This window comes from Sorex araneus, chromosome 8, assembly GCF_027595985.1.
Source record: "Sorex araneus isolate mSorAra2 chromosome 8, mSorAra2.pri, whole genome shotgun sequence".
Classification (NCBI taxonomy): Eukaryota; Metazoa; Chordata; class Mammalia; order Eulipotyphla; family Soricidae; genus Sorex; species Sorex araneus.
In genome coordinates this window covers 38,288,851-38,307,583 of record NC_073309.1, presented here as the reverse complement: position 1 = coordinate 38,307,583, position 18,733 = coordinate 38,288,851, and the positions used below count along the sequence as shown (strand labels likewise).

The 18,733-nt window shown below is 49.9% G+C and overlaps 1 protein-coding gene across 1 annotated transcript in view; it reads right to left on the bottom strand.

The window, feature by feature from the left end:
- The window catches only part of GPATCH1 (G-patch domain containing 1), a 51,339-nt gene that overhangs the window by 8,967 nt on the left and 23,639 nt on the right, over positions 1–18,733 (bottom strand). The window contains exons 10-15 of the mRNA XM_004600706.2: positions 16,957–17,161; positions 14,789–15,085; positions 13,768–13,946; positions 13,239–13,366; positions 6,455–6,588; positions 5,940–6,103 (exon numbers count right to left, since the gene is read on the bottom strand). Of these exons, the coding sequence (XP_004600763.2) occupies positions 5,940–6,103; positions 6,455–6,588; positions 13,239–13,366; positions 13,768–13,946; positions 14,789–15,085; positions 16,957–17,161 (1,107 nt within the window). The remainder of the gene's footprint in view (positions 1–5,939; positions 6,104–6,454; positions 6,589–13,238; positions 13,367–13,767; positions 13,947–14,788; positions 15,086–16,956; positions 17,162–18,733) is intronic.

Below are 18,733 nucleotides of genomic sequence, written 5' to 3'. Positions count from 1 at the left end.
CACCCGCAGACGGGCACCCACCTCGGTGTTCACGCTCGGCGAGGGGGTTTCTGCACTCAGGGCCTAACTCCACGAGACTCGTTCACAAGCGATGACGTTTGGGGCTTCTGTGCAGTCACGACAGATGCGCCAACCAGGCCGATGTGGCAGAAGCGTCTCATGGAGACACATCTCGGAACTGCACGGCAAGAGACGAGGGCAGTGCGGACCAGGACCGGGCTCTGTCCCCTCGACAGAGGCGCGACACTGAGGGTGTGAAGACATCTACTCATGACGCGCTGGAGAGAAAACCGTGGGCCCAGCACACCACAGGAAGGACAGCAGGACCGCGTCATGAAGTGGCCACAGAACTGCCCTTCACGAATCTCTCCTGAAAAGAAGCCCCGGCAAGGCCATTCCAGTAAACCGGTAAAGCCCTGGTCACTCTGCAAACTGGCAGTGCAGTAAAGGTCAAAGGTCTGAGAAGCTGCGGCCCCCACTCTTGACAGCTTAAATGGACACTGGACTCTCATGCCGAATGCACAAAAAACAGTGGAGCCAGAGCCCCAGAACCACCTAGAAATCTTCCAAGTAACATGACCTCAAATACTTTCTCACCACGATTTTTTTTTTTGGGGGGGTAAAGGGGGCACACCCGTTAATGCTCAGGGGTTACTTCTGGTTCTGAACTCAGGAATTACTGCTGGCGGTGCTCAGGGGACCCTATGGGATGACGGGGATTAAACCTTGGCTGGCCGCATGCAAGGCAAGCACCCTATCCACTGTACTATTGCTCCGGTTCTCACCAGGATTTCTGGGAACACTGAGAAGGCTTTCTCCTCTCCTGGCCGTGGCGCAGACCCACGGGGTTTCCCTCTTCCTGCCTCCGATAAACGTGCAGATGAGCAAGCAGGGCAGGGAATCCAAAGTCCCCACTTCCTGGGGCTGGAGCAATGGTACAGCACATGGGACTTGCCTTACACACACCTGACCTGGGTTCAATCATAGGCGTCCCATATGGTTCCCTGAGCACAGAGCCCTGAGCATTGCTCGAAGTGGTCCCAAAACAACACACACACACACACACACACACACAGACACACAGACACACACACACACACAGGAACAACCCAGGGTCTCAATTTTCTGACACAGGGATGTGGAGAGGAGTCACAGCACAGCAGGGAGGGCGAGTGCCTTGCATGTGGCCCACCTGGGTTCAATCCACAGCACGGCATGTGGATCCCTGAGCACCGCCAGGAGTGAGCTCTGAGCACAGGACCAGGAGGAAGCCCTGGGCACAGCCCAGTGTGGCCCAGAAACAAAGACAAACAGAACAGTCCAGTCTGGGCTACGTAGCAGAACGAAGATGACAGGGGAAAGTCTGAGACTTTCCCTCAGTGAACTCTGAGACAAATCAATAGAACTCCCAGTGAACTCTAAGACAAATCAATAGAAATGATCGGCTTTGAACAACGGGAGGGGAATGGATTGGGGGGAATTGAATTTTTAAAGGGTCAGAGACCTGAGTGACAATATTAAAACATCTAATATTTATGTAATCAGGGTCCAGGGCAGAAAGGAGAGTGGTGCAGAAAATAAAAAAAAAAAGGGGTTTACGCATTTATTTTTGTTGGAGGGGGAGGGGCACACCCAGCTGTGCTCAGGGCTTACTCCTGGCTCTGTGCCCAGGAAGTGCTTGGGGGACCATGTGCAGCACTGGACATGGAACCCAGGTTGGCGGTGTGCATGGCAAGTGCCTCATCCTCTGTCTCTCTGGCCCCAGGAAAATTTTTGACAAGATTATAATGTTGGAAACGCCTCAAATGCATTGGAAGACAAATTCAAAGGTTCAAAAATCTCTGCAACTCCCAGACGAACTGACCTGCAATAAATCTGCACACAGATACGTCATAACCAAACAGTAAAAACCAAAGACAATAAAAAGACTAATAAAAATCTTGACAGCATTCAAAAGAAAAGTCACACTGTATTAGAGAAGGACGGGAGTTTTTGTTGTTGTTTTTGTTTTGTTTTGGCGTGGTCCCTGAGCACTGAGCAAGGAGGAGTAAGTCTTGAATATAGCCAGGTATGGGCCCCCCCCAAACAAAGAGAGAGAGAGAGAGACAGAGAGAGAGAGAGAGACAGAGAGAAGAAGAAGTATTCCTTTTTAGAAAGACATTCTACAGATAGAATTTCAGAAAATGATAGGAGTGGAACTTGAAACTTCAGGAATGAGGAAAGACCTATAGAATGAGGAAAGAGCTACAGAAAAGAAAAATATCAGAGTGAACAAGAGACCTTTATTTCCTCACTGGTTCTTTAAAATACGTACACAGACCACTGAACGGGAGACGTAAACTATCCTAGGGAGAGGATTTCAGGGCTTGTGTCCATATAGCAGCATTAAGCAGGGAGAATAAAGGGGCCCAAAGAGTGTCATGTTTCCACACACCACACAAAATACAAAGTACAAAAATGTCAACTCTTAAGTCTATTATGGAAAGCTAATATGTATATTATAATCCCTCAAACAATCACTGAAAAATCAGAAGGGTCAGAGATGTGGCTCACTGGGAAAGTGTGTGCCTTGCATACGTGAAACTTGAGTTCAATACCCAGTATCACAAATGAAATGAAATAAAATGAAAAATAATCGACAAATAAGGTAAAAACTTTTTTTACTAACTTAAAGTAGAATAATAAAAATCACTCAAATCATACAAAAGAAGGTAGAAGAGAGGAACTGGGCTGGAGCGAAAGCGCAGCAGGTACAGCATCTGCCTTGCACGAGACCGACCCAGGTTCAATCGGCATCCCATATGGTCCCCTGAGCACTGCCAGAGTAATTCCTGAGTATAAAGCCAGGAGGAACCCCTAAGTACAGCTGGGTGTGGCCCAAAAACCAAACAAAGAAACATACAAAAACCATTAAAATAGAGAGAGAGAGAGAGAGAGAGAGAGAGAGAGAGAGAGAGAGAGAGAGAGAAGAGAGAGAGAGAGAGAGAGGAATAGGAAAGTGTGAGATAGAAAATAAATAACAGGGGGCTGGAGCAATAGCACAGCGGGTAGGGCGTTTGCCTTGCACGCAGCCGACCCGGGTTCTAATCCCAGCATCCCATATGGTCCCCTGAGCACCGCCAGGGGTAATTCCTGAGTGAAGAGCCAGGAGTAACCCCTGTGCATCGCCGGGTGTGACCCAAAAACCAAAAATAAATAAATAAATAAATAAATAAATAAATAACAGGCTGGAGCAATAGTACAGCAGGCAGGGTGCTTGCCTTGCAAGTGGCCAATCCAGGTTCAATCTCCAGCATCCCAAACGGTCCCCTGAGCCCACCAGGAGTGATCCCCGAGTGCAGAGCCAAGAGGAATCCCTGAGCGCCATCAGGCATGGCCCAAGAAACAAACAAACCAAAAAAAAAAAAAAAAAAAAAGTAGAAAAGAAAATAAATTGCAAATCAATTGACCTACATCCAAATATGTCAACAAATTAAAAATGCAGATTAGCAAGTAAGTACAAATTTAAATTCGGATTAACAAAACGTGTGTGTGTGGGAGGTGCCTTGCGGGGGATGCTCAGGGGCAGTGCTGGGCTCAGTGCCAGGCACGCGTGCTGGGACCGAGCCTGGCCTCCGTGTGCCATGCACGAGCTCCAGCCCGCAGGCTCTCCCTAGCCCCTCAAAAGGCATTTCTGAAATGGACTCGGTGGGGACTGGAGAGATAGGACAGCGGGTAGGGAGCTCGCCTTGCATGTGGCCAACCTCGGTTGAATCCCTAGCACCACAAATGGTCCCCAGAACCTGTCAGGAGTGCGCCCTGAGCATCGACAGGTCAGGTAATCCCTCCACCCCCGGCACCCGCACTCCCCGCCAAAATAAAAGACCTGATGACATGCTGGTTCTAAAAAATCCCTTTAAATATTGCAAAATAGATTAAAAGTAAAAAGAGGGGCTGGAGCAATAGCACAGCGGGTAGGGCATTTGCCTTGCACGCGGCCAACCCAGGTTCTATTCCCAGCATCCCATATGGTCCCCCAAGCACCGAGAGTGCACAGCCAGGAGTAACCCCTGTGCATCACCGGGTGTGATCCAGAAAAAAAAAAAGCAATAAAAGTAAAAAGAGGCCAGTAGGGTATAGCTCATTAGCAAAGCACGAGCCTGACATATATGGAATTCCAGGGTTTGCTCCTCTGCACCAAAAAAGAGATACTCTATATATGACCGAGGATAAGGAGCAATATCACATAGTGATAAAAAAGGTCAATCCATCAATAAGACATAACTTTCCTAAGTGTGCATGCACCTAAGGAAAAGACCGGGGTGGGGGGCCAGGAGCTCTAAATACATGAGGCAATGCAGTTTGAAATCGTCTGTCAGTTTCCTGGAAGATTCCGACAACAGGTCAACACGAACATTGCCCAGTGGCCCCCTGGCCCCCTTAGGGATCGACCCCTGAGGAAGTAGGTATTTATCCCAGTTCCATATAAAAACCTGCCCATGAAAGCTGACTGCAGTTTCGCGGGGGATTTCTTGGAATGAACTGGAAACAACCCATAGGTTTTCAAAGACAGACGGGCCTGACAAACTGTGGCACATCCATCCCATGAACTAGCCAAGAGTAAAAAGGGACGGACTATTGACAAACACACAATATTGATGAACCTGCAAGTTCTGACACCGAGTGACAGAAGACAGTCTCTGTGTGGGAGAAAGAGAAACGGTACAGGGGAGTTAAGACTTGGCCAACCCTGGGTTAAATCCCCAGTACCACAGAGCACGGCAGGAATGATCCCTGAGCACAGGGCCAGGAAGAGCCCTGAACACCATCAGTTATGGGGGGGAAGGAGGGTTTGGTTTTTTTATTTAAGGTCTGATGAATGCTTTCTCTATATCCTCCATAAAAGAATATGTATTACTTACTTGGAAAATTATATTTTCCAAGAGTATTTGTATATACATTGAACTTTGTTTTAATGGTTGATATTGTGTGAAAAAAACACTCAAGGTAGGCTAGAAAATTAGTTAACAGGGGCTCGAGTAATAATACAGCAGGTAAGGTGTTTGCCTTGCATGCAACCAACCTGGGTTCAATCCCTGGTATCCCATATGGTCCCCTAAGCACTGCCAGCAGTAATTCCTGAGTGCAGAGCCAGAAGGAACCCCTGAGCATTGCTGGGTGTGCCTCATCCCCAAAAATAGCATGGTATGTAAGGCACTTGTCTTGCATGCAGCCAACCTAGGTTCAATTCCCAGCACCCATATGGTCCCATATGAGTCCCACCAGTGATCCCTGAGCACAAAGCCAGGAGTAACCCTGAGCATCACGAGGTATGGGCCAAAAAATGGAAGGGAGGAAGGGAGGATGGGAGGAAGGGAGGAAGGGAGGATGGGAGGAAGGGAGGATGGGAGGAAGGGAGGAAGGGAGGATGGGAGGAAGGGAGGAAGAGGGGAAGGGACGAAGGGAGGAAGGGAGGGAGGGAAGGACGGAGGGAGGGAGGGGGGAAAGGGAAGAAGGAAAGAAGGAGGGAGGGAGGGAGGGAGGGAGGAAGGAAGGAAGGAAGGAAGGAAGGAAGGAAGGAAGGAAGGAAGGAAGGAAGGAAGGAAGGAAGGAAGGAAGGAAGGAAGGAAGGAAGGAAGGAAGGAGTGAAGGAGGAGGGAGGGAGGAAGTCAGTTATTCTAGGCAAAGAAGTTTCTATCTCTCCACAGCAACATGCCCATGGGCAAAATCCAATCTGCTCTATTTTTGTAAATAGACTTTTATTAAAATGACTCATCCCAATACGCTGCTTTTAATATGGCCCGTGGGATCTTTCACAGGGGACAGTTGTGACGTAAGCTCACAAAACCTGTCATACTTAATAACTGGCCCCTCACGGGAAAGGTCTGCTGAGCCCTGCTACTGAGTGGCGAGAGGGCACTGCCACAGCAGACGGCCAGGGAGCCGGGGAGCCCAGATACCTGATCCGACGATTCCTCAACAGGCTTCTCCTCTCTGTTTGCGGAAGGGCTGGGCTCAGGTTTAGGCGAATCAACTTTTGATCTAGCCAAGCTTAAGAACTCACTAATAGAATCTTCCTTCTTTTCCTGTTGAGACGTATCCCACCTGGATGGCTTTCTCGACTCTGAAAGGCAAGACAGAGATATCCCACCAAAATTCGTCAGCCAAGACAAATTCTTCATCACGGCCCTTGGAAACTTCTTCCGTCAGTCCCAGCAAGCCTCGCCCGGCCGGGCAGTGCCCTGAGTGCTGGGCTGCGGCCAGTTCTGAGAGGGGACCCCAACCTCCACAAAGCGCGTCTAGGCAGGAGCACAGGCGCGAGCGGATTCACACCAGCAGTCCCCTCCGTGGACGGCACATTTACACTAGGTGTGTCCACAGGCCTGGACCACCTTTATTTCTGTCTTCCTGCCAGGCCAGGAGACAGGGACCCCGACCACGGTTGACCGCACGGATGTGAGGAATCATCACTTACTGTCGCCTCGGTGCTGTGGCCCTTTGTCATTTGATGCTGGAGTTGTAGGCAAGGACGCTGGCTCAGGAAGCGTCAGAAAATTGAAGACAGAGTATTTGTCACGTTTCACTCTTGGTAAGCCAACTAAAGTTGAACTAGGGTAGGCAAAAAAAAATTATGTATCTTTTATATATACACTGAAATTTATGTAATTGTATATATATATATATATATAAAACTAACACAGATAAGGATATATTATTTTATATCTATATATTATACAAATTATGTAAGTATATATTATATCCTTGCAGTTGCAAGGATATATATACATACACACTAGCATATCATATGTTAAATAACTATGAGTATACAATTCCTATAAATTTTTCCATCTTTTATTTTTTTTTGAAAAGCAAAGTGTCTTTGTTGAAAGAAATTCAGAGATGTGAGGAGAGAGAGAGAGAGAGAGAGAGAGAGAGAGAGAGATGTGTTCAAAAGAGAATACGGGCTTCTCTAGAATGGAAGAAGCCTTGTTAATTTTCTTCTACTTGGTCAGTTCTTCTGTTGGCTAGAATGGTCCCCAGGCCAACAGTATATCCAGGCACCACACACCATGATCCAAAGGGATTTGTGCCAGGCGTGCAAGACTGATTCAATATATACAAATTAACTAATGTAATATACAGCACCAACAAAAGGAAAGATAAAAATCCTACCAATAAAAGCAGAAAAAAAACTTTAAATATTCAATACCCTTTTATGGCAGGAAAAAAAATCTCTGAATAATATAGGGATAGAGGGAATCTATGTCAATATAGTAAAGGCCGTATATCACAAACCCACCCTCCCATATCATAGTCAGTGGGCAAAACTGAGAAGTTTCCTTCTATAATCAGGCTCCAAGCAAAGATGCCCACCCTCATTAATATGCCATCAATACTGGAAGCCCTAACCAGCGCGGCTAGGAAAGAAAAAGAAAATCAAAAGCATTCAAACTAGAAATAAAGTTCACATCATCATTTGCAGCTGACTTGATGATAATATACACAGAAGAACCTAAAGACTCACTGAAAAATTTATAGAACGAATAAACCAATATAAAGTAACAAGCACAAAAATCTGTTCTATTTTTACATACAAACAGTAAATTAGAAAAGGAAGAGATTTCTGAGGGTGGGGGGGGACATACACATCGATGCTCAGGATTACTCCTGGCTCTGCGCTCAGGAACCACTCCTGGTGGGCTCGGGGACCATGTGGGATGCAGGGGACCAAACCCAGGTCAACTGCGTTCAAAGCAAGGGTCCTACTCGCTGTATTGTCGATCTGGCCCCGAGGAAGAGATTTAAAACAATAAACAGGGCTGGAGACAAAGGACGAGGGTTGAGGCATGTGCTAGTTTGACACCATCACTGCCAGAAGTGACCAGTGAGCAGAGCCAGGAGTAGCCCCTGGGCAGCTTCAGGTGCAGTCCAAATGCTGGGAAGTAAAAAACAAAAACAAAAACAAAAAACCCAAAAAACAAAACAAAACAAAACAAAAAAACCGCTAACAACAATACAACCATTTCCAAAAACATCAAGCAACTGGAATCAGAAACGTATCCAAAAGTCACTCCTGAAAGGAACAGAAGAGGTTATGAAGAACCGGAAGAACAGTCCCTGATCACAGACGGTAAGCACAACAGCCTTCGGGCTGGAGAGAGGTCAGTGAGCTGGGGCACGTGCCCTGCGTGCAGGAGGCACAGGGTCAGTCTCGGGCATGCCTGGCTCTCCCAGCACCACCAGGAATGGCCCCCAAGCACCAAGCAGGAAGTAGCCCCTGAACATTGCCAGTGATGTTCAGTCACAAAACCTCCCTGACCAAAAAGAGACAGAAAAATTAAAGTTAACTTGGCTAAATGGCTCTTCCTACCCAAAGCTTTATGCAGGTACAATTTGATCCCTACGGAGATTCCAATGGCATTCTTCAAGGACTTAGAACAAACACTACTGGGCTGCATCGATATTACAGTATCGTGAAACCAACCTGGGTTATTTTTTTTTTCCTTTTTTGAGTCACACCCGGCGATGCACAGGGGTTACTCCTGGCTCTGCACTCAAGAATTACTCCTGGCGGTGCTCAGAGGACCCTATGGGATGCTGGGAATCGAACCTGGATTGGGCGTGTTCAAGGCAAATGCCCTACCCGCCGTGCTATCACTCCAGCCCTGCCAAACTGGGTTTTATCCCCAGCATCACACAGTCTCCTGGACAAGTCCACCAGGACTGATTCCTGAGTGCAAGAGTAACCCCTGAGCACCACTGGGTGTAGGCCCCAAAACAAAGCGAACAGGAAAAAAGAACAAATACAACTCAAGTTTATATGGAACTGGAAAATCCCCAATAGCCAAAGCAACGCTGAGAAAAAAGATGGGAGGCTCTGTGTTCCCTGACTTTGTAAACCATAAAGCTACATCAACTTCGGCAATTTAAACAGTGTGACGCTGGAATAAAGGCAGACTCAGACCAATGGCACAGAATGCAGAACCCAGAAGTAAACCCTCAGATATAGGAAGTTAATCAATGACAAGGGAGCTGGGTACAGAAAGAAAACCTCTTCAACAAACGGTATTAGGGAGAATGGATAGCAGTGGGGGAAAAAAAAGAATATGGACACCACATTTCACATTATACACAAAAGTCAATTCAAAGTAGATTAAAGACCTCCATATTAGATGTGAATCCATACAACACATCAAGGAATCCAGAGATAGACTTCTCCATAATACTGAGGTAAGGGGTGTTTTTAACAATTCAACTCAGTTGGCAAAGAAAACAAAAGCAAAAATATACAAGGCGGTGGGCTGGAGGGGTAGTACAGCAGGTGGGGTGCTTATCTTGCATGTGGCTGGCCTGAGTTCAATCCCTGACACCCCACAGAGTCCCTTGACCATAGCCAGAAGTAAGCTCGAAGCACCACCCCATGTGGCCCCCAAATCAAACAAATATAAATAAAATAAACCAGTAGGGATATCTCAAATTAAAAAGCTTCTGCACTGTGAAAGAAACTATAAGTAAAATAAAAAATAAAAAGATACCCTTCAGGGGCCGGAGCGATAGCACAGTGGGTAGGGCATTTGCCTTGCACGTGGCCGACCTGGGTTCGATCCCCGGCATCCCATATGGTCCCCCGAGCACTGCCAGGAGTGATTCCTGAGTGAAAAGCCAGGAGTAACCCCTGTGCATTGCTGGGTGTGACCCAAAAAGCAAAAAAAAAAAAAAATAAATAAAAAGATACCCTTCAATGGGAGAGAATATTTGCATACCATACACTTGACAAAGTGCCAATACGGAAGATTTATAAAGTACTCACAAAAGTTATCAACAGAAAACAGTCCACTGGTGAGAGAGGTCTATGGGTAAGGTGCTTGCCTTGCATGTGGCTGACTCAAGTTCAATCCCCAGCACCCATATGGTCTCCTGAGCCTGACAGAAGTGATCCCTGAGCACAGAGCCAGGAGTAACCCCTGAGCACCGCCAATGTGAGACACCCCACACACACACACACACACCAAACAAGCAATGAGAACAACAGCAACAAAAAACAACCCACCCCATCAAAAAATGGGAAGAGAAGATGACACTTTCTCTAAGAAGACAGATGGATAACAATAAGCATTCGAAATAGTGTGCACTGATCATCAGAAAAATGCAGATCAAAAGGGTGATGAGACCCCCATCTCGCACCTGTGAGAATGGGACAGATCGAGAAACTCTGGAAAAAACCTGTGCTGGCCAGGATGAGTCTGGTGCAGCCTCTACAAAAAACAGTAGAGCGAGTCTGCAAAAAAAAAAAAAAAAAATCACAGAATAGATCTCCCAGGTGATCCAGAAATCCCACTGCTTGGCTTCTATCCCCAGAACACAGAGACATTCATTTGAAAAGATCCACATGCACGTAAGTTCACTGTAGCACTGTTCATAAAAGCTGCTGCCTGGAAACAACCCAGGGTCCAACAACAGGATGGGCAAATAATGGTGGTGTCTACACACAATGGAACTCTACTCAGCTACAAGGAAAGATCAAGTCCTGCCTTTTGCTACCATTTGTATGGAACTAGAGGGGGGTCAGGTTAAACAAAATAAGTCAGAAGGAGCCACATAAATACAAGGTGAGCTTACCCATATGTGGTTTATAAAGAACCAAAGCAAGGGAATGGACACAATGGAAATAACAGCACTGAAAGAAAACCAACTCTTGGGCTCTGACAACAGAATTGAGGTTACCAAGACTGAGGGAGGGGGACAAGAAGAAGGGGGTTTCGGGGGTCTGAGGGGGAAGGGGCAGATTAGAAGCACAGACATGCAATGGCAGAAGGTCTTAGGAACAAAAGAGGGTGGGAATGATAAATCTGTACACCAAAAGCACAAATAGTAACACTACTGTAGTCCTGTCACCTCAATAATTTAAAAATAAAAGGGATCCTGGAGATGTTTCTGTCTTCTCAAATCAATCTAAGAATTTTTTACTTGGGGGTGAGGGGGACCCACACCTGGCGATGATCCGGGCTTACTCCTGGCTCTACACTCAGGAATCACCCCTGGCAGTGCCCGGAGTCCATATGGGATGCCAAGGATCAAACCTGGGTTGGCTGCATGTAGGCAAGTGCCCTACCCATTGTACTATCTCTCCAGCCTCCAATCTAAAAATTTTCATTGGCTAATCTGAGAATGTATTATGGGGGAGGGTCTCCCAAGCAGTGCTCCGGGGGCCAGGGGCCATTTCTAGAGATATTCAGTCCAGCTGTACAGGTTCAATGCTTGGGCCACCACAGACATACCCTGTAGTAACTGGGGGCTACCTGGACTAGCCTTGGCACTGGTCAGGGGGTCGTGCAGTGCCCGGATGCTGGAGCTATCTCCCCAGCCCAATGCTCCTTTATTAGATAGTGAGTTAGAATTTAACTTTGGTTATATGATTGTTTTGTTTTTTGTTCTGGGACCACACCTGGTGATGCTCAGGGCTTACTCCTGGTTCTGTTCTCAGGGGTCACTCCTACAAGCCTGGAGAGCCATATGGAATGCTGATTATTGAGCACAGAATGGTCATGTGCAAAAGTGCCCACCCACTGTACTATCACCCTAGAATTTGACTTTGAAAATGGATTTCCATCACAGAAAACCTTCATAGGTAAAAATATATCTAAATGTCCTGACAAAGTTTAACTGTTTAAATGTGACAACTGTTTAATTTTTTATAATCAAATAAAAAAAAAGAGAGAGAGAATTAGAAAACATAAGCAGGGACTGGAGCAATAGTACAGCAAGTAGGGTGCTTGGCTTGCATGAGGTTGACCCAGGTTTGATCCCCAGCATCCCATATGGACTCCTGAGCATCACCAGGAGTGATTCCTAACTGCAGAGCCAGGGTAACCCCTGAGTATCCCTGGATGTAGCCCAAAAAATAAAATAAAATAAAATAAAATACAAGTTAAAGTGCTATGGGGCCGGAGAGACAGTACAGCAGGGAGGGTGCTTGTCTTGCATCTGGTGGACCTAGGTTCAACCCCCAGCTTCTCATATGGTCCCTGAGTTCACCAGGAATCATTCCTGAGCACAGAGCCAGGAGCAACCCCTAAGCACTGCCAGGTGTAGCCCAAAAACCTAAAAAAAATTTTTTTTTAAATAAATAAAATGTAGGGAGCTGGAGCAATAGTATAGTGGGTAGGGACTGCCTTGCATGTGGCCAACCTGCATTCAATCCCTGACATCCCATATGGTTCCACAAATACCGCCAGGAGTAATTCCTTCGTGCAGAGTCAGAACTAACCCCTGAGCACTGCCGGGTGTGACCCAGAAAGCCAGTAAATAATTATATAAAATCTAAACTGCACATGCTCAGCTTTCCTTAGCCCTCCACACACCACCGGGTGTGCTCGTGATGGTTCCAAGCCACAGCTGAGCCAGGAATGGCCCTAAGAAAACGGAAACTAGGGGCCAGAGCGATAGCACAGCGGGTAGGGCGTTTGCCTTGCACACGGCCGACCTGGGTTCGATCCCCGGCATCCCATATGGTCCCCCAAGCACTGCCAGGAGTAATTCCTGAGTGCAAAGCCAGGAGTAACCCCTGAGCATCGCTGGGTGTGACCCAAAAAGCAAAAAAAAAAAAAAAGAAAACAGAAACTAGATACACATCATTCAAAAGGTGGCAAATGTGGGAACAAGAGAGAGAGAGAGCACAGTGGGCCGGGCACTTGCCTTGTACACGGCTGACCTAGTTCAGTCTCTGGCACTCCACATAATGCCTCGAACCTACCAGAAGTGATTCTGGAGCATAGAACCAGTAGACCCTGAGCACCGCTAAGTGTGGTCCCCTAATTTTTTCAAAAGGGGGCTACCCAGAGCTTTGCCACCCCTAGACTGATTCCTGGGCACAGCGTCAGGAGTAAGCCCTGAGCACCACCAGGTGGGGCACAAAAGTGACCTCCAAACAGCAACCAAAAAATTAGTAAATTTGCTTTTTGAAGGATTTTTCTTTTCAATAATTTTTGCAACTTGAGACATCTGAGTGAGCATCGTATTTCCAGCAAGGGATAGAGCCTATGACCTGAATGTCTGCTTGCTTTCTGTTTTGTTTTTTTTTTCAACAATAAGTCTTGCAAAGCTCCTTTTGCAAGATTTGGAAATGTAAGCATTTACAAGTAAGTTCATCTAGAAAATCAGAATTCAAATGAGCACAGATGCAGAAGTAATGGCTGCAAATTGGGGGCTGGGGGGGCGGGGCAGTAGCCCGGATGGAAGGGACTCGTTTCCCAACTCACTTTGGATAAGGGTCGGGGACATTGAACCGCTTGCACAGCAGCTTGTCGGGGTGCCACTCGAACGTGTCCCGGGTGAGCTTCCCGAACATCTTCATCTTCACGGCCGACTTCTTGTCACCCACGTCATTCTGGGGAGAGACAGTCACTGACTACCCCATCCCCCCACACCGTGACACCTCTCCCACCCACACACCACACACCAGCAAGCACCCAATGGTTCTTGTTCTACAAAGCCAAGTACATTTCAAAGGTCCCTCTGCTGAGTGAGTGCAGAGTCAGCGGCACAGTGTGGTCAGTTAAAAACCCACTGGGCTGGGGCCGGAGCGATAGGACAGTGTGTGTTTGGGGGGGCATTTGCCTTGCACTCGGTTGATCCGGAGTCAATTCCGGACATCCGATATGGTTCCCCCAAGTACCGCCAGGAGTAATTCCTGAGCACAGAGCCAGGAGTAACCCCGAGTATAGCTGGGTATGACCCAAAAAATTAAAAAAAAAAAATCCACCAGGCAGGGCTGTGTTGGGGGCTGACCTCTTGGTCGCGAGGGACTTCGACTTGGTCCGTGTCGTCCTCCTCCTTGGCGTGCGTGAACCGCGAGGACAGGGTGGACGAGGAGGACACATACAGCAGGGCAGCGCGGGTGAACTCGTCCCGCTCGCGGCCTCGCTCCCACTCGGTCATGCTGGGGTCCAGAGAGCGTTCCAGAGCGTCTACGGACAGAGAAGGGGAAGCAGCTTCACTCCTGGGAAAAGTGCGCCTTCGAGGAGGACAGTGCCCACTTCACCAGGGCAAATCCTTCCCTGGGTCCTGAGAGCAGAGCAGGCACTTGGTGAGTGGCACCCATTAATCTCCTCCTCCAAGCAGTGCTTGCACACAGAACAGAGAGATAGGAGAGGCGAATGCCCGGTAACTGTTTCAAAGCTGGGCCGGAGAGACAGAGAGAGAGCTCAAAGGACTAGCGGGCGTACTTCGCACGCGAGAGCCCATCTCGGCCCACGGGCCTCTCCCTCCGCCTCTCCCTACCCCAGAGTGGCAATTTCCCCCCCCACCGAAGGGTCCAACATTGTCAAATCAAACTTTATAGACGATGATTCCAAAGGGAACAACAGTCAAGCTCTCGAGACCCAGTGCGAGAAGCCCTTGTTCTTGCAAGAACGACCACAGGTTGGGGGCCGGAGCGATAGCACAGCGGGGAGGGCGTTTGCCTTGCACGCGGCCAACCCGGGTTCGATCCCCGGCATCCCATATGGTCCCCCAAGCACTGCCAGGAGTAATTCCTGAGTGCAAAGCCAGGAGTAACCCCTGAGCATCGCTGGGTGTGAACCAAAAAGAAAAAAAAAAAATGACCACAGGCGTCTCGCCGCGTTTAGCGCCGGCCCTGCTGGGGCAGACCCTCTGGACCTGAGGCGTGGACAGCCTCGGCTCACACTCTGGCTCTCGAGGGCTCCGCTCCATGCCTGGAGCTGCTGCCCTGGGATGGTCTCGGCGGGGCCTGGCAGGGGAGACCCTGTCCCTGGAGCGCGGGCCCCCGGCGCACGCCCCTCACACCCACCTTTCTGACCACTCTTCGCGTTCGCCAGAAACTCCTCGTATCGCTTCTGCTTCTCGGGGTCCTTGGCGAAAGGTTTGAAGCTGCTGGCCGTGGCGCTGCTGGCGCCGCCCCCGCCCCACGCCGTGTGCCAGGGGAGCGCGGGGTCTGCGGACGGGGACTGCAGCCGGCCGCGGGCCGCGTACTGGGCCAGCCGCTGGGCCTTGAGCTGGGCGACCTTCAGGTCCGTGGCCTGCTTCATTTCCTGGATCCTCTCTTTGTCTTTCTGGGTCAGAAATTCTAACACTGAGGTAGTGGAGCCTGAAACCAAGAGAATAATGGGGAGAGATTTTTAAAAAAGCAGCACAAGGCAGTTACACATTCATTCTCTGCGCTGTCTTCAATGTTACATCGGAGAGAAGCATGTCACAGGGCGTGTCTCGGTGGGATCCCCGTCATCCTCGTGAACGAGACAGAACCACACAGGGAGGCAGAGACCTCCTCTGTACGGCTGGGATAAATAAAGGCCAGCCCCGGGGCTGTCAACAGGCCAGGAAGTGACACTTCTGGCCTCGGGATCTCCGTTCTCTGGTGGCCAGCGAGCCCACACAAGTCCCAGTTCTGGGCACAGCTGTCACCTCCTAGCTGCCAACACTGACGCTCAGGGCACGACCCTCCCCACGGGTCTGCGGCCGAGAGGACGGCATACAGAGGGGCTCCATGCACTAGTGACAGGGACCTGCAGTGGGGGACGACTGGGACAAAGAGGGCAGCGAGGCGGAGAGAGCTGGGCTGTGTGTGTGTGTGTGTGTGTGTGTGTGTGTGTGTGTGTGTGTGTGTGTGTGTGTGACAGCCTGCCCACCCGGGGCTGTGGCCAAGTCGTCTCGAGGGCAAGGAAAGGAGTTTACTGAGTCTGGCATGCGAAGGCCGCACTGCGGCACACAGGAAGGCCCTCCAGGGGCCCTGTGGCTGGCCTGTGTCGGGCAGAAAGGCCACGAGGCAGGGCAGCTGGGATGGAGGCAGTGGAAGACGGGACGGGATGTAGGTGGGAGCGGGGATGGCGGGTGGGGACGGGGTCTCGGGGGGAATCAGCGTTTTCTTCGGCGTGAGGAGGGGAGTGTGGAGGTGGGCTGGTCTTGCTGAGGGCACGGGGCATCAGGAGGAGGCAGAATTGCAGGGGCGCCCCCCGCCCGCCCCGCGTGTGGGAGTGAGGGCATGCTGACACGGAGGAAAGGAGCTGAGAATCAGGGTCCCCGAGTTCCGGTCCCAACAGCAAGTCCCCTGGAGTCCTGCGGCCAGAGGAGGGGAAGACAGGGCACCCTCCCGTCTGAGGAAGGAAGTGGGAAGCAGGAATTCTACTTTGTTCTATGATCAGAGTTAACCTGGGGCCCGCAGGCCCCCAGGGCTGTCGGTACTCAGCCCCACATACAGAACAAAGGGCATCAAGAACCCGCCCACCTGGAATTTCCCGACACCCCTCAGGGAAAGGTCACCCAGCCACAAATACCCGGTCTGTCTTGGGCTGCCCTTGGCCCTCCGGCCCTGCCCCTCAGGCCCTTTCTTTCACTTCACACAGGGCCCGAAAGCTCCTTCTACTTGCTGGGCGCGACACTGCCCAGCTCTTGAGAAAAAGCCAAGGTCTCCGCAACGGACTCAGCCGAGCCTCCTCGTCCACACATGTCACGAGCAGAGGCCCCCACGCATCGAGTCCAAGAACATTTCTCATCTTGAGTGGCTCTGCTCAGAACACTGCATGTTTGTGTATATATGTACATGTGTGGTGGGGGGGCGGGGAGGGGACACATCACACTTGCCCTCACTAGCCCATGAGCCTGCTCCTTTCAGCCTTTCAGGGAAAGGGTCAGGCCCCCTTTGGTGGATGAAAATACCGAGAGTCTCCTGGCTGTGTGGGCAGAGACAGGGTCGCCGCCTGGGCCCTCGCCACACTCTGGGCAACTGCTGAAAGCACTGAGCGGGAAGCAAGGCTTGGCACCATCCTCACCCAAGACGGAGGGACAAGCAGAAAGGAAGGGAGGTGGACAGGGACATGGAGGGCGGTCCCAAATAAACCACTCCAATCCCCCAGTCGGGAAGCTCGAAATTCCCTTTCCAAGAACGGTCCCTGCAAATGACTTCCTCTTTGGGTCCTGCGGTCACAGATGCGAGGCTCTTCCCCTTCATGCGGCACCTACCGTGAGCAGGCGTCTCCCCCAGCAGCTCCCCACGCTTGGAGGCGTTCAGCTGGTGCCGACTTTGCGTCCCCAGGCCGGGGGCCGCCTTTCCAGCTGACTCCGACAGCACCTGCCGTAAGTGGGAGTTCTCCGTGGTCGCGGCCACCACGGGCCTGAAGTAATGCACTGGTCGGAAGTCTTTGGGCAAGTCAGGTGGTGGATACGTCTGGGGGAAGAACAACGAAACAGAACTCAGAACACTCGGGCTGCATGCTGGGCTTGTCTGAGTTCATCAAGAAACCGTGTGCGATGTGTGCCAGCTAAGCTTGCTGGTCACCAGTTAACACTTCACAGGGGCAGCTGGAGAGGGCCCACAGCCACACTGCACGCCCCCTGGTTTGAGGCCTTCCATCGTATCACGGCTGCGCTCCTGTGCTGAGAGGCTCCTGTGTGTGTTTTCTATGAGAGTGGTCAAGACAACGACCATGAGCACAGTGAACTGGCGCGGAGTGCAGAGCCGGGCGCTACGCATCAGAAAGATTACCAACACATGACTGAAAGCATAGGCAAAAACAGCAACTTTGATTTCATTCAGAATTTTTCCCCCAGGAGGTGGGGTTACGTTTCAGCTCCACTGCAGTATCAGGCCTTCTGTTTTATTATTTATTTATTTGTTTGTTTGTTTATTTATTTCACTTTTTGGATCATACCCAACGATGCACAAGGGTTACTCCTGGCTCATGCACTCAGGAATTACCCCTGGTGGTGCTCGGGGGACCACATGGTAATGCTGGAAATCGAACCCAGGTCAGCAAAGTGCAAGGTAAATGCCCTACTTACTGTGCTATTGCTCCAGCCCCTGTTTTATTATTATTATTTTTTTAATTTTCCTTATTTCAATTTGGGTAACATGATTACAACAACTAACACTTAAGAGGGGTGTGGTTTTTTGGTTTCTGGGGTTTTTTTGGAGGCAGGTGCACACTCAGCAGTCCTCAGGGTGTGCTCCTGGCTCTGTGCCAAGGGATCGCTCCTGGATGCCAGAGATCGAACCCAAAGCGGCCACGTGGAGGGCAACAGTCATCCTGTCACTGCACTGCACTTCCGCTCCAGCCCAGCGTCGATGGTTATGATGTTACTGTGTCTTCACCAGAGAATCCAAGACCACTATCCCTGTGTTCCTCGAGCCTCCCTCTGACTCGCCCACCCCCCAACCCTCCCCTGCCGCTTAGCAATCTCAGCTCTGCGGTTGGTCGATCGAAGGCCAAGGCTCTGTCCTCATTTGATACTCTTCCTGTGTCCTGTCTCTGCATTCAGCGTGGGAGATCTAACTGTCCTTCTGCCACTGACCGACTACACCTAACAGGGCTCCGCCCTCCAGCGCCACGCGAGTCTCAGCAGACTGCCAGCTTTCGTCCTTTCTTACAAGTGCATCGTATTCCACTGGGTTTCTATGCCACTTCGGTATCCAGTTACTGTCGCTGGACCTCTGGGTTGTTGCACACGATGGCTATTACCACACTCAGCACGGCAATGAACGAACAAAGATGTACACTCATCTTTTCCAGTTCATGGCTTTCGTGTTCTTGAGTAGCTGCCGAGAATCGGGATGACTGGGTCATATGGATGAGCTCTATTCTTGGGTTTTTTTTGTGTGTGTGTGTGTGTGAGTTTTTCTTTTTGGGTCACATCTGATGATGCACAGGAATTACTCCTTGTGGTGCTCAGGGGACCATATGGGATGCTGGGAATTGAACCTGGGTCGGATGCATGCAAGGCTAACGCCCTACTAACTGTG